The 14,676-nt window shown below is 37.3% G+C and overlaps 1 protein-coding gene across 1 annotated transcript in view; it reads right to left on the bottom strand.

The window, feature by feature from the left end:
* Nucleotides 1-14,676, bottom strand: part of PRKCH (protein kinase C eta) — a 285,052-nt gene that overhangs the window by 80,158 nt on the left and 190,218 nt on the right. Inside the window, exon 10 of the mRNA XM_036736401.1 lies at nucleotides 5,506-5,660. Coding sequence (XP_036592296.1) covers nucleotides 5,506-5,660 — 155 coding nt within the window. The remainder of the gene's footprint in view (nucleotides 1-5,505; nucleotides 5,661-14,676) is intronic.

Genomic DNA, 14,676 nt, shown 5'->3' with positions numbered 1-14,676 from the left:
TCTCCTCCTCATCTATAAAATAAAGGCATTAGACTAAAATGATTCTTTCATCTATTAAGCTCCATAAAGCATAATACTCCTTCCATCTCTTACACTCTAGAAGGTTATGCCTTTAGACACCGTCTTTATAAGAAATACAAAAATCCCATATGTACAAACCCCCAGAATTATGAAACATAATTTAGGGGATGATTATAATTTTTTCATTATAAAATATTTTAGCTTATAAAAGGATAACTTTAAACAGCAAAGATTTAAGATAAAAGTTGAAATCTGATTTACATATAATCTTATACGGAATCTATATAAAACAGTACATATATAAAACCAAAACTTGTCCTAACAATTATTAATATAAAATCCGAGGCCTGGCATTTAAGGCCTTCTACAATGTTTCTAATCTATGGTTTTAACCTTATTTTCCACTATTCTTCCTGTATGCTACTTTCTAATTAAATTGGATTGCTTGTCATACCCCACAAACAACTGAAGTTTTCCTATCTCCTCACCTTTGCTTGGAATATCTTCTTGGAACCCTAGCCTTATTTATGACTGAACTAAAATGATCTCCTCTATACTTACTCCAGCTAAAAATCTGACCTTATAATACTTCGAACTTCTCTAATGCACCAAAATAGGTGCTTTAAAAGAATCCTTTTTGGTGCACATATCTTACAGTTCTTAATGAAACTATTAAACTCTTTAAAATTGAGGTATTTGTCTTATTCATCTTTTGTTTTCCCCAGTTTTAGTACAATGTACATAGATGCTTCGCAATTATTAAATGAATATTAAATTATTGCTGGGCAAAGCCACCAATCCACATAGTAAATAAGAGAAAAATTTTGAGTCACAGATACAATCTCAAGTTCTAAGAAACCATGCTAAACCTCTAGAAAAAAGGCAGAAGAAAATTTCAGATACACACAGGCCCCCTGTGGGCACTCACACATTAATTGACAACATGAGACAACACAGAAAATATGTTTTTTTTTAACCGGAATTTGAATGTTTCCACATTAGTAAACAAATGCCAAGTTGGTAAATTTCAGCTTAATCCTTCTAGTTATGACTTTCTAAGATTACTTTTGAATTGTTTCCTGAATATTTCTCTTGCCAGGAAATTAATCTAGTTCTTTCCTTTACATTATGAGTAATACAATCTTTTTCCATTTTCGTTAGAGGTATAAAGGAGAAATTGAGAAGCTTTTCTTTAGAAAAGTAACATGTAATTTGGTGTATAAATACTGGAAAAATATACCAGGAATTCTAAACTTAATTTTTCAATCAACATTCTCAATTCCATGTTTTCTTTGTACCATATATATCTGGAAAATAGGGAAGTAACAAAAACACTAGATATTTTAGTGCTTTCAGTAAAAAAATGTAATGTAGCCTTTTATCTGCAAGGGGGCTGATAGGTAGTGTAGTTTTGCCTAGCTGGAAGAAGGAACTAAAAGATTATGGGAGGCAGAAGCTGGAAGCTACTTGGTCCTGATAAGCCCAGGAAGCTTTTGAGATCCACTTCCTAAGGGGCTTCCACCTCCCATGAGCTTTCAGTTTCTCCTTCCAGCTGGGAAAACTACACTTCCCATCATCCTCCTTGTTGACAACAGGCTGCAAGAAACAGCTAACAAGTTGAACACTATAAGGTATGAAGGGATCAAAATAATAGGATGAATGAAGCAGGCTACACTCACAGTAAAGGAGGCTATGATGGAAATGAATTTATAAGAGTGGTTAGGGTAGGACTAAACAAAATGGACAAATGTAAACATTTACCTTCACCCCATATTTGGTCCTTTAATGTAGAAACATGATCAGATCTGAAACTGGAGGTAAGTAAACACCTTAGACACAATATAGAAAAACTTTGTAAAGTATTGCTTTTCATAAATATTTATGTGTTTTTTAGATGCTAGGAAATTCTGTTCTACCTGGTATGCAGATATTTATTTTGTGATAAATTGAGTTGTGTTACCAGGAAAATTCAAAGTCTTTGAGGGATGCTAGGGACATAACTCTGAAACAAGACAGAGAAAGAGAGATAAGAGAAAGACAAGAAAAACAGACACAAAGAGGTAGAAAGAGAATGGGGCAGGGAGAGAGGAGGAAGAAAGAAGGAGGAAGAAAGACGAGGGTAGAGAGAGAGGAGGGAAAAGAAGAGAGAAGGGGTAGGTGAGAAAGAAGGGAAAAACAGGAGGGAGAAGAGAAATGAGGGAGAAGAGAGAGGAGAGGAGAAGCAGGTCTTTTTTACATCTTGTCTAAAGCATTTATCCCAGTTCTGCATACTGTGCTTGGATAAATACAGAAAATTATACTTTGGCCCAAAGCATCCTCTGATTGAAATAAGTCTGTATAAATCAATCATTACCCATTTTTCTCATGTTCATACTATGAGCTAGGAACTGTGCTAGATTCTGGGAATACAAAGACAAAAATAAAATGATTCCTACCCTCGAGGAACTTGTATCATCTTATTCTATCAACTTAATTAACCTGTTGATGTAATAAGATGCATAAGTTTGTCTTAAATCTTTTAAACACAATGCATTAAATTATAAAATTAAATAAATGCATTAAAGAACCTGAGGCTGTTAAAAAGTCATGTGATATACCTTGTTTTCCTTACCCCTATAGGCAGCCTAGGTGGCAAATTGATAAAGTAAGTGCTACACTTAGAATGAGAAAGACTTAAATATAAATCTTGCTGTAGACTTTTACTAGTTATATGACAGTGGGAAGGTCACATAACCTCTCTTAGCCTCAGTTTTTCTATCTATAAAATGGGGATAATAATAGCACCTACCTCTCAGGGTTCTTGTGAGAATAAATCAGATAATATTTGTAAAGTGCTCTGGAAACCTTAAAGTACTATACGAATGCTAGATATTATTATTATTATTAGAGAAAAAAATAAGCAAATGTGTTCTAAATCACCAGTTCTAGCTTTGATCACTCTAGGACTCAAGTGAAATGATGGCTCCTTTTCAGAAAGAACAAAAATATGTGAAAGTTAAAACAAAACTTCAGAATACTTGAGTTGACGTAGTTTCATGATAAGGTTAATTTTGGCACACAAGTCAAGTATTTTCGGTAAGTCATTTTTCAATGATGTCTGACTCTCCATGACCCCATTTTGGGGTTTTCTTGACAAACATACTGGAGTGGCTTGCCGCTTCCTTCTCCAGCTCATTTTACAGATGAGGAAACTGAGGCAAACAGCATTAAGTGACCTGCCCAGGGTCACACAGCTTGTAAGGGTCTAAGACCAGATTTGAGCTCAGGAAGATATAAATCTTCCTGACTCCAGCCCCAGTCCTTTAGCCACTGTGCCACCTGGCTGCCCTAAAGTCAAGTATACTTACCCTCAAAGAGCTTAAAATCTAAAAGGGAAGATACATACACACACACACACACACACACACACATACACACACACACACACACAAATGATGAGAACAAGTTAGAAGGTAATATGTATAGATGAGAAGACATAGAAAAACTAAGCAAAATAAATCTTTCAGAGAAGGGGGGATTACTTCTACCCGGGGGTACGTGGGGGGGGCGTGGAATCAAGAAAGGTTTCATGGTGAAGGTGGTACCTAAGCCAAGACTAAGAAAAGTTAGATTTTCAAGGGGCACCTATGCAGAGGAAGTCTGCTCTGGCCATGCAAGTTGGTAAGCTCACCATTTTACAGTTGTCCTATCATTAAAATGAGAATAAGTTCCTGGTTTTCTAATGCTGTATCTGCTCTAAGTACCTTTTACAGCACAAATCTCTATCTGCTTAGGCTGCAAGGGAACGTCCCCCATTAGGCAAATCAGCCAGCTCTTGACACAGTACTTTGTACTTAGAAGGCACTTATCAAACGGTTGTTGATGATTCATTCAAACTTGAAAAATAGGTATGAAGGCTTTTTTAAAAAAAAACTTAAGTAGAAGAAACTAGATTAATGGTAGAATGAAGAACAGTGATCCACCAAACCGAAATCTTACTCCCTGGCAATGTCAGCACACTTGCCTAGTTTGCTAGTTCCTAGTCAGATAGATGGAATGCTGGAAGAGGAGAAAGAGCCAGAGACAGTACATGATCAAGAGCTGAAAGAGACAACAGAGCTCATCACTAAGTGATCTGCCAAGTTTACACAGGTAGTCATTGTCAAAGCCCGTATTTCAACCCAGATCTTCAAATTTAATATTCAATCACATGTAGTCTAGGAGACATTTCATAACCACCATATCATGCTATGGACTTAGTGAGGAAAACACCTAGCTGTCTTATCGGGGTCAGTGTTCCCTTCTATTGGGGTGAATAATTAAGAGCTGGTTAGAAAGATTTAAACTATTATGTGTGCCTACTATTGTTTGTTGAGATTTGTTGTCTTTTATGTGTCTTTGCTTTAAACTTAGGGAAGCAGCCCGATATGGGAGAAAAAGCATAGTTTATCTAGATTCAAGACCTGGACCCACAGATGACCTATTTTTAAACGGGGGCAATGATGCTTGTGCTTACATACTTCACAGGATTGTGAGCAAAGAACTTTATAAAATGGAAAGTTTGTGCCGTGTGTCTGTGTACAAATATAAACGTACACATTTATATAGTATAAATGAGCTATTATAATATTTCAGTTTTCCTTTTTATTTCCTTTGTGTTTTTTTTTTATTAAAGCCATTCTTTTTCCCTATTAAAGTTTCTAAGGCATATGAGAATGTTGTTTTAAAAACCATTTGGTATGTTTGCCTGGAGAAACTTTGATTTCTGTACTTCCCATAAAAAAAACAAAAGGAGGTAACAGTTTGACCTTCATGGAAAGAAAGAGTACATGTGGTAGTTACATTCTCATTTAACAACACTATACTAATCACTAGCATTTATAGAGAGCCTAAGGGCAATGATTTCTACATTGGCAATCAATGTATAAATGATAAATATTTCCAGGAAGGGGATATTATTCATCATAGCTAACCTTCTACCTATTCAACAGCACAATGATAATTAGTCTAACCTTTATTTTATAAGAGCATCAAAGGAGGCAATACCAACGGTATTTATTCCTAGAGTAGAATTGTCTATGAGAAACCAATTCATGTTAAATATTGATATCACGATAACAGAGAGTGACTCTGGATATAGATATGGAGGTTTAGAGGACAGCGCTTTTCAGAAAACTAAACGGAGGAACATACGAAGATTTTCGCAGTTTGAGAGACCTACATATCCACTACCATGTGTTTGATTAAAATTAATTCAAAGAACAGTTATTAAGCTCGTATGTAAGATCTTAGTGATTCAACGGCAAAAACAAAATAGCCCTTACCCTGGAGAAACATATTCTACATATTAATTTATTCCTACTACAAAAAAGGAAACCCATAATGTCCAGTGAATTGATAGAGCTATTGATGGAAAATAAAGGGTTGACCACGTGGATTGGACGATCAGATATGCCTGTGGAAGGTATGGCATTGGGAGATTAGATTCTGAAATCCAAAACTTACCTATAAATGATCCCCTTCTCATGTAGAAACATAAGGGCAGAAATTATTTCTGCAGCATAGAAGCGGGCTCGTGCTTCATCAAAACGACGGGATTTCTGGATATGGAACATCAAGTCCCCTCCATTCACAAACTCCATCACAAAAAACAGGCGATCCTAGCAACAAACATAAGAATGGGAAAGAATTAAGTATTGCAAGTTTGTATTAGCACAGGGATCAAAGTCATTACCACCATAGTAGTAGCAAGGAAGAAATCCTTCATCTGGCACGATACAATGAATATATGAGAGTATCAGATAACATCAAGATAAATTCAATCAGAAATCGATTAGCTGGCATAAGGCTATGTCAGGAGATTAGTGGAACAATAGGCCAGCAATATCTTTAGGTCTATCCTGACCTTACCCTCCAATGAACATCTCTGTGCAAGTAAGGACTGCATGACCATGTGTTAGAGATATTACAGTAGGGAAAGTTCATATTTTGGTTAAGGATTAGGTTGGATGATCTCTAGTGTACGTTCTAACTCTATCATTTTATGTTGGACATTGCAAGGAAATAAAAGTAGCATATAACTTGACCCTTGACCGCAGGGACCTTCCAGTCTTTGTTGCCATGATCAAATTAATATGTATGAAACAATTAGAGAGCAATTTAATGCCCGATGGTACTGACTATATGAGCTAAAGGAGTTCAAACAAGGGTAAAGTCAGTTTAGGCTGAAATACTAAGAGAGGACCTGAGCTAAGCCTGGAAATTTTAGTAGGATTTAGACAGGCAGAGAGAAGGAGTGAGTATGTCATAACCAAGAAGAAAAGGAAGAGGTACAGATACATGAACAAGCATGGCTTATAATAGTGGTGTCAAAATTAATTAGAAATGGATCACTGTGGGCTACATATTGGCTTAGAAAACCACAAGTTAACATTATCTATATTGTATTATATTTTCATTTATTTCGTCAAACATTTCCCAACTACTTTTTAATCAGATTGGGGCCAGATGTTTTGCCTATTGCATATTGAGAAGGCCTGCCTTAAAAGAAAAGAAGGCATAGTTAATGGAAATCATAGGAATAACCAATAGGACCCTAACTTTCTTGCCTATATGATATAATCTATATATGTTTAACTGGAGGATGAGTGGTTGAAATCTTGCAGTAGAGGAATAGGTTTGTCCTCTCACCGTTTGAGGAGAAAACTGGGCAAGAGAGAAGCCCATAATGCAGGCCTACACCACCTGTGGCCCGCAGGCCCCTTACAGCACAACAAAGGATTTTGTGTGGCCTGCAAAAAATGTCAAGGATGTTTTCCTCCAGCTGGGGCTGCAGGTTGTGCAGGCCTTCTATAGGGAAATGACTGATCCTCTGATTTTCTGGTATGAACCCTATCACATAAGATGACTTGATAACGATTATAATGAACAAAGCTGCCTTATTGGTTTAATGATTCATAGTGCAGCATGACGAATTGGAAAGACGATTACATTTGCAGGCAGAGGGCCTAAGTTTTAATCCTGTCTCTTTTATTCTCTGTATGAATGGGCAAGTCACTTGACTTTTCTGAGCCTCAGTTCTTCATCTGAATAATAAGGATTGATTAAACTTGACTGCTTCAGATGCTCACATTTGGAGATTCAGTGTGTTTGGTGAATATGAGTTTTGTGATTTTTATAACAGCTCACATTTTCATAGTACTTTGTGAAGGACTTTCCTTGAAATTACCTGAGAGGCAACTTTTGTAAGTTTTGTTGCTCTCAGTCCCAAAGAGTCTCAGAGAAATCATGTGCCATGGTCACAATACCACGGAAAGTAGCAAAGCCTAGACACAAACACAGGTTTAGTGACTCTAACTCAAGGGTTTCCATCAAACTTGTTTTTTTTAATCTTCATGTCCATTGTTTTTTACTAAACTTTCCTGTGTTTCCTATTTAATATGCAAGAAAATACATTCTAGAGTTTACTATGTACATGTACTTAAATAGATTAATTTTTCATAAAGAAAAATTTGGCAAAGCCTTTGACAATGTAAAACACTCAAAGGGTTTGCCACAATGACTACAATCCTATAACTGGAAAGAATGACCATACACACACAAAATCAAAAGAGAATGGTAAAAAATCATAAAGAACAAGCAGCATGGCTTGAAAGAACAGATGTAAGAGGATATTCCCAGTTCCTTTCTTTGTAGATGTGGGAAATCCACAGGTGCTGAATAGTGCCTGCATTTCTGGACTTTATCAATGGAACCAAGCTTCCTGTCTCTCTAAGAAGCCCCTAATTCTACAGCCTCCAGAATAGCTTATTTATCTTAACACAATCTGAATGATTTTATGACTTGGAAACCTCTTTCCTTCCTTTTTTGGGGAGGAAGTTAGCATTTATATGTCATAAACAAAGAAAAGATTATTTTATTTTCAGTTTCAAATGTTGCCAAATAACCATCCATTTGCTTATCCTTGTGGTTGCAACGAACATGTCATCAGGAATGTAACGCAACTTCCCATTTCTCATAAATGAAAATTTTATTATATGCCATAAACATTTAATTGTTTGGCTATGGCTATTTATTTCCCTATGGTGACACTACAATTTCAGATTAAAGGTTGACCCTATATAATACATTCATGTATGCATATAACATACACATACATAGTTTGATTATCTACAGAAAAAATAATACTTTGTCATCCATCAGTTTCCAAATATAAGTTGATAAGCCGGGGTCATAAGATTGGGTTTTTAGAGCTAGAAGGAACCAAAGAGATCCTATATTCTAATTTTTTTCATTTTACACACAAGTGATCACCTTGGTCACCTGAGAAGAGGTCCATAGGTTTTGCCAGACCACCAAAAGGGGGTCCATGGCACACAAAAGGTTAAACATTCCTGCTCTAAACATTGGTTTTCCTCCCAACACATAGCTGTGAAGTCAATAAAGGTTCAATTGTGATTCTCAAGTTTAGAGAGGAGTTGAAACATTATATATTAGAAAACTCATCAAAACTTCTGGGAGTCACAAGTGGAACACAGAAAAGAACCTAGGAGTTCTGATACCCTTTAAACCATCACCACCATCTCTCAGATGCTGATAAGGACACTCTAGGACCCTGAACCCAAGAACTTTGGAAATAGTAATGCCCACAAGCCAAAGGACCTGCTTCCAGCCCAGGCCCAACAAACAAAATTAGCGTGAGGGGACCCACATTCCTCATCACCACTACTACCAATTCTGCTGATCAATTGCCACCAACAGGAATATAAGCATGGGAGTCTTAGGTGCCATAGCAACTCTCAGATCACCATTCCTGCTTCTAGCTCCCCCCTCACAGGATTCATCCAGGAAAGCAGCTTCTATGGAGAGAGGGCAAGCCATTCCCACCAAATGTCAACCACCTGGCAAACCTACGTAGTTAAAACATGGGGGGGAGGGCGGGAGGGGAAGAGAGGAAGAGTAAGAGGGAGAGGAATAGAAAGGTAGGATGCTCTAGACAAGTCAAACGACCACCATTTCCACTTAGACCCTGATAGGGATAGCCCGAACCCAAAAGCCTTAGGAACAGCAATGCTTCCAGTACATTGCCCTCAGCCATCTAAAGGGCCCATTAAGAATACATTCTTGTAAATCTATTTATACCCATATATATTTTCCCCCAAATTTCAGTTTATTGGCTAAAAGAAACTTAGATCGGTGTCTGATTCTTAACTTAAACAAAACATTAATTGGACCTTTTGCTTTTTATGTGGTCTTTATTCTGTTTCCCTAGAATTAAACGAAAATAAATAGGCATTTGGGAGGTGCAGTGGATAGAGGGATGGATCTAGACTCAGAAAGACATGAGTTCAAAACTGGTCTCATACACTTACTAGCCATGTGATGCTGAAGAAGTCACTTAACCTCTATTGGTCTCAGTTTCCCTATCTGTAAAATGTCAATAATGATAGCGCCTACCTCACAGGAGGATTAAATAAGAACACTGTAAAGCACTGTAGCACAGTACCCTGGCACATAACAGGCACTATATGAATACTCAGCTTATTCCCTTTCTCCTTCCCCTAAGAGGTTGTATTTTAATGTCAGCTCTAAATCCAAATTGCGGAACCTTCTGTTTCCTTTTTATTTATTTCCTTTTTGAATTCTGTCTCAGACACCATCCAACCAACCTCAAATAAGTGAAAATATTCATGTGTTTTGAAAAAAAAGAAGGCCCAGTGAGTAAAAGACAAATCAGAAATCCTTTTCGACCTGTGTCTTGTGACTGGCAACAGAAGCATTCCACTCATCATTTGCATGGGTTTCCTTTCTGGGGTCAACGAGCTTTTGAATATCAAATCATGCTCTAGGGCTCAGAGGGAAAGGTCTCCTAGACCTCAGAGTAGAAAAATTCAAGCCAAGTAATAACAGCTTCTTTTACAAAGTATGAAATCTACAAAGCTTTCCTTAAGTAGTAATCTTTTGTAGGCAGGCTGATGGACAGGCGGGCATGTAGGTAGGAAGGGAATAAGCATTCATTAAGTACCTAATGTATACCAGGTACTATGTTAAGTGCTTTACAAATATCATCTCATTTGATCCTCTCCACAACCCTAGGAGTTCTCTCCGTTTTAAAGCTGAGGAAAATGAAGCTGACAGGTTAAGTGACTAGTCCAGGGTTACATGGCTAGTAGTCTGAGGCTGGATTCGAACTCGGGTCCTGCTGACTCAGGTCCAGCACTCTATCCACTGTACCAGCCAGCTGTTTTTACAGAAAACTAAAGTTCTGTGGTTCTCTTTTAAAGTTTTCTTTCTAAATCTATAAAATGGAAGTTAGAGGCAATAGCTCCTGGATAGATGAAGTGATATGACAGAAACCAGTTCATTCCCTGGGCAAAAGATCATGCTATTCCTTCCTAAAAACACATTTGGGCAGATCATAGTTTCATATCCAACCAAGGGCAATGATTTCTGAAAATTATGCCTATTTAACAGAAGATTATCAAAATCAGACTGTTGTCTCATCATGCTCTCAGTAAGTAGGGATGTTAGACTGCTAAGGTGACCATCCATCATGTCATTGGCAGGAAAGCAACATACCTGGACTATGTAGGAAATCCATTTGAGGATGGTGATACTGGGAAGGGAGAAGGCTAATTCTGCTGGACATGCTGCTGACCACACACCACCAGGCTTGATCCTGGCAGGCCTCATGCCCTGGTTTCAGGTGGCATGTCTGCAGAGGCTGTGTGATTGTCTAGTCCCACAGCCCATTCATAGATAGGCAGATATTTAGAATGGGGGCTGTAGGGGAGAAACCTGCCTGGTTTCTAGCACCTGTTATGACACTCCTTAGCTACATCTCCTTGAGGGTAAAGGTGGCAGCAGCAGCATTTCCTAGGCCTAACTCCCAGTTTGGGATGGAATATCTAAAGGGTAATAGGAACTTAGATTTCAAAGTGCCACCAAATCAACTACCACTCATGTGAATGCCAGTGAGGTTAATACCTTTGTGTGAAGGGTTCCTTGCTTGAACTGGATTCCTTACTTGGTTGAGCTTGCCAAGCACAGGATTATAAAACTAAAGCTACTGAAACAAAATTCATTAACCAGAGCTTCATTTCCAAGAATGTTACCAGTTCTGATGGAACTCATTTCCCCCTGCTTTTAATGAAAAAGTATATCTGCTCACAAGTAGAATATAGATAGACTTTCTCATGGTAAGCCAGGTTCTTTGTAACAGGTTTTCCTGTTCTCTGTGTGCAGTATTGAAAATACTTCTGTCAAAACCTGGAAAGACTTACATGAATTGATATAAAGCAAAGTAAATGGAACCAGGAGAACATTGTACACTGTAACACAATATTGTATGATGATCAGCTGTGAATAACTTAATTATTCTCAGCAACGCAATGATCTAAGACAACCCCAAGGGACTTATGATAAAATATGCTATCTAGCTCCGGAGAAACAACTGAAGGGGTCTGAATATAGATCGAAGCAAACTTCTTTTTACTTTGTTTTTTTTGGTCTTCGTTTTCTTTCGTAAAATGACTAATATGGAAATATGTTTTGCATGACTGTACATATATAACCTATATCAAACTGCCTGCCTTCTCGATGAGGGGGAGGGGAGAGAATTTGGAACTCAAAATAAAAAAAATGACAACAAATGTTTCAGATTGTCAGGGAGGGGACTGGAGAGAAAGGGAGAGAATTTGGAACTCAGAATTTTTTAAAAAAGGATTGTTAAAAATTGTTTTTACATGCAATTGGAAAAAAACAAAATAGATTTAAAAAAAAGAAAATATTTCTGTCCTCCCATCTCCTCTGGAAATAGAATCAATTTGGGGACTCTTGCACTAAACAACCTTACTTCTAAACACTCTTTGGGAGAGGAAGAAAAATGAGAGAGAAAGCACACTTGGGAAGGAGTATAAGATTTTCCTTTTAAAAATAATTCAGAGGCCAGGAATAGCATTTTGAAGTTGTGGCAGATTCAATTGCTTTGTTCAAACCATCATGTAGGGGTAGCACTCTACCCTTTCTCATGAAGCTCTGGGAAGGGCCTGGGTTTATTTCAAGTTGCATAATAAATCCTGAACCACAGTTTATCTAATGCTATGCAGGGGCAGCAAGGAGGGGAGCCCACTGAACTTTCTGGGAATTTTTCTTGTTTTACCAGCTTTCTTTGACAATGCAATCATATTTGTAAAAACGAGGCATTCTAGTCAACAGGAAACAGTGACTGACGCAGAAGAGATCCTGAGGCAAGCCCCTCAGATGAGGAAATCTGTTTGTGAAACATTATAAACTGGAAACATGATAAATCTCACTACATAGTAAAATGTTCCTTTGTGCTTAAAAAATTTTTCCAAAGGAAATAACAGTGAAAAGGGCCAAAAGAACTTCATTTTAAAACTAAATAACTTTGCTTAACTCTTAATCCTTGCCAACAGGTAATAGGCACTTTGTCTTTTAGGTGAGAGTCTAATCCAAGGTAGGTGAGGTAATTCGGCAATGTACTCAAACGGATCTATCATTTCATCAATTTTGGTAGCTAGATGGTGCAGTGGATAGAGTAGACCTAGGGACCTTCACAATGGATTTTCAACTAAAATCTCTTGTATGTTTTGTCTCCTTCTATTAAAAGATGGGCTTCTTAAGATCAGGGATTATCTTTTTAAAAAAAATTATTTTTATTATTTAATATTTTTAGTTTTCAACAATGATTTCCACAAGATTTTGAGATACAAATTTTCACCCCATTTCTACCCTCTCCCCACCCCGAGATGGCATAAATTCTGATTGCCCCTTTCCCCAGTCTGCCCTCCCTTCTGTCACCCCACTGCCCCCCACCCCCTTTTCCCTTACTTTCTTGTAGGGCAAGATAAATTTCTATACCCCATTGCCTATATATCTTATTTCCCAGTTGCATGTAAAAACAACTTTTTTTTGAACATTTGTTTTAGAACTTTGATTTCCAAATTCTCTCCCTTCTTCCCTCCCCACCCACCCTCCTTGAGAAGGCAAGCAATTCAACATAGGCCACACATGTATCATTATACAAAACACTTCCATAATAGTCATGTTGTGAAAAACTAACTATATTTTGCTCCCTCCTATCCAGTCCCCCTTTATTCAATTTTCTCCCTTGACCCTGTCCCTTTTCAAAAGTGTTTGCTTTTGACTACCTCCTCCCCCAATCTGCCCTCCCTTCTTTCATCCCCCCCTCTCATCCCTTTCCTCCCTACTTTCCTGTAGGGTAAGATACACAATTGAGTGTGTATGTTATTCCCTCCTTAAGTCAAATCTGATAAGAGCAAGATTCACTCATCCCCTTTCACCTACTCCCTCTTCCCTTCCATTATAACTGCTTTTTCTTGCCACTTTTATGTGATATAATTTACCCCATTCTATCTCTCCCTTTCTCCTTCTCCCAATATATTCCTCTCTTACCCCTTAATTTTTTTTTAGATATCATCCCTTCATATTCAACTCATCCTGTGCCCTCTGTCTATATCTGTGTATATTTTCCTTCAACTACTCGAATACTGAGAAAGCTCTCACGAGTTACAAATATCATCTTTTCATGTAGGAATGTAAATAAAATGGTTCAACTTTAGTAAGTCCCTTATGATTTCTCTTTCTTGTTTACCTTTTCATGCTTTTCTTGATTTTTGTATTTGAAAGTCAAATTTTCTATTCAGCACTGGTCTTTTCATTCAGAAAGCTTGAAAGTCCTCTATTTTATTGAAAATCTATATTTTGTCCTGGAGTATTAGACTCAGTTTTGCTGGGTAGGTGATTCCTGGTTTTAATCCTAGCTCCTTTGACCTCTGTAATATCATATTCCAAGCCTGTCTTTCTTTTCTATTTGTATCTCCAGAATTTTGTACAGTGTTTTGCACAAACATAAGTGGTTAATAAATGCTCATTCATTCATTCATTCATTTTTCCAATGATTCATCTACATGGTTGAATCTATCTGCTTTCCCTGTCTTTATTGTTTTTTTTTCCTTTTTTAATGTCATTTCTATATCCTCTCTATGAGCACATATAGGATTGTAATGTATGGTGGTTCCACCACAGTTGATGAAGGAAACATACCGTCAAAATGCTTTTTTATAAATCTTTTCCTTTTTTCTTCTGTTTGTAGCCCTTCCATCTTTGAATGTCCTTGGGATGGTATTGCTTAACTGGCAATCTTGCCATGCTTTTATTAATTTGATTTTATCCCTCACTGTTTCTCTCTGCTTTATGAGATGATATTGTTCATGATTCCCCATCATCCTCCTTTGCAAGATTTTGTGCATGAGTTTACATTTTAACCTAGTTTTGCTTTTTTTGGCAACTATCTCTCTCCATTTGGCAAGCAATTCAGATGTTTGCTAAATAATGCACCTTTAAGACTCTTTGGATCTCCTTGATATGGTCATTAATTTAGTCACTCAGTCAACAAGCATTTATTTAGCACCTACTATGTGCCAGGTAGTTGGTTAAGTGCTGGGGAAACTAAGAAAGGCAAACAAATAAACAAAAAAGTCCCTCCTCTCAAGGAGCTCACATTTTAATGGGGGAGAAAACATGCAAACTATGTACAAAACAAAATACGCATAGGATAAACTGGAGATAATCAATAGTCACTAGCATTAGGTAGGCTTGGGAAAGGCTTCTTGTAGAAGATGGAATTTTTTT

Source organism: Trichosurus vulpecula, chromosome 8 (assembly GCF_011100635.1).
Source record: "Trichosurus vulpecula isolate mTriVul1 chromosome 8, mTriVul1.pri, whole genome shotgun sequence".
In the NCBI taxonomy this organism is placed as follows: domain Eukaryota; kingdom Metazoa; phylum Chordata; class Mammalia; order Diprotodontia; family Phalangeridae; genus Trichosurus; species Trichosurus vulpecula.
This window is presented reverse-complemented; position numbering and strand designations above follow the sequence as displayed.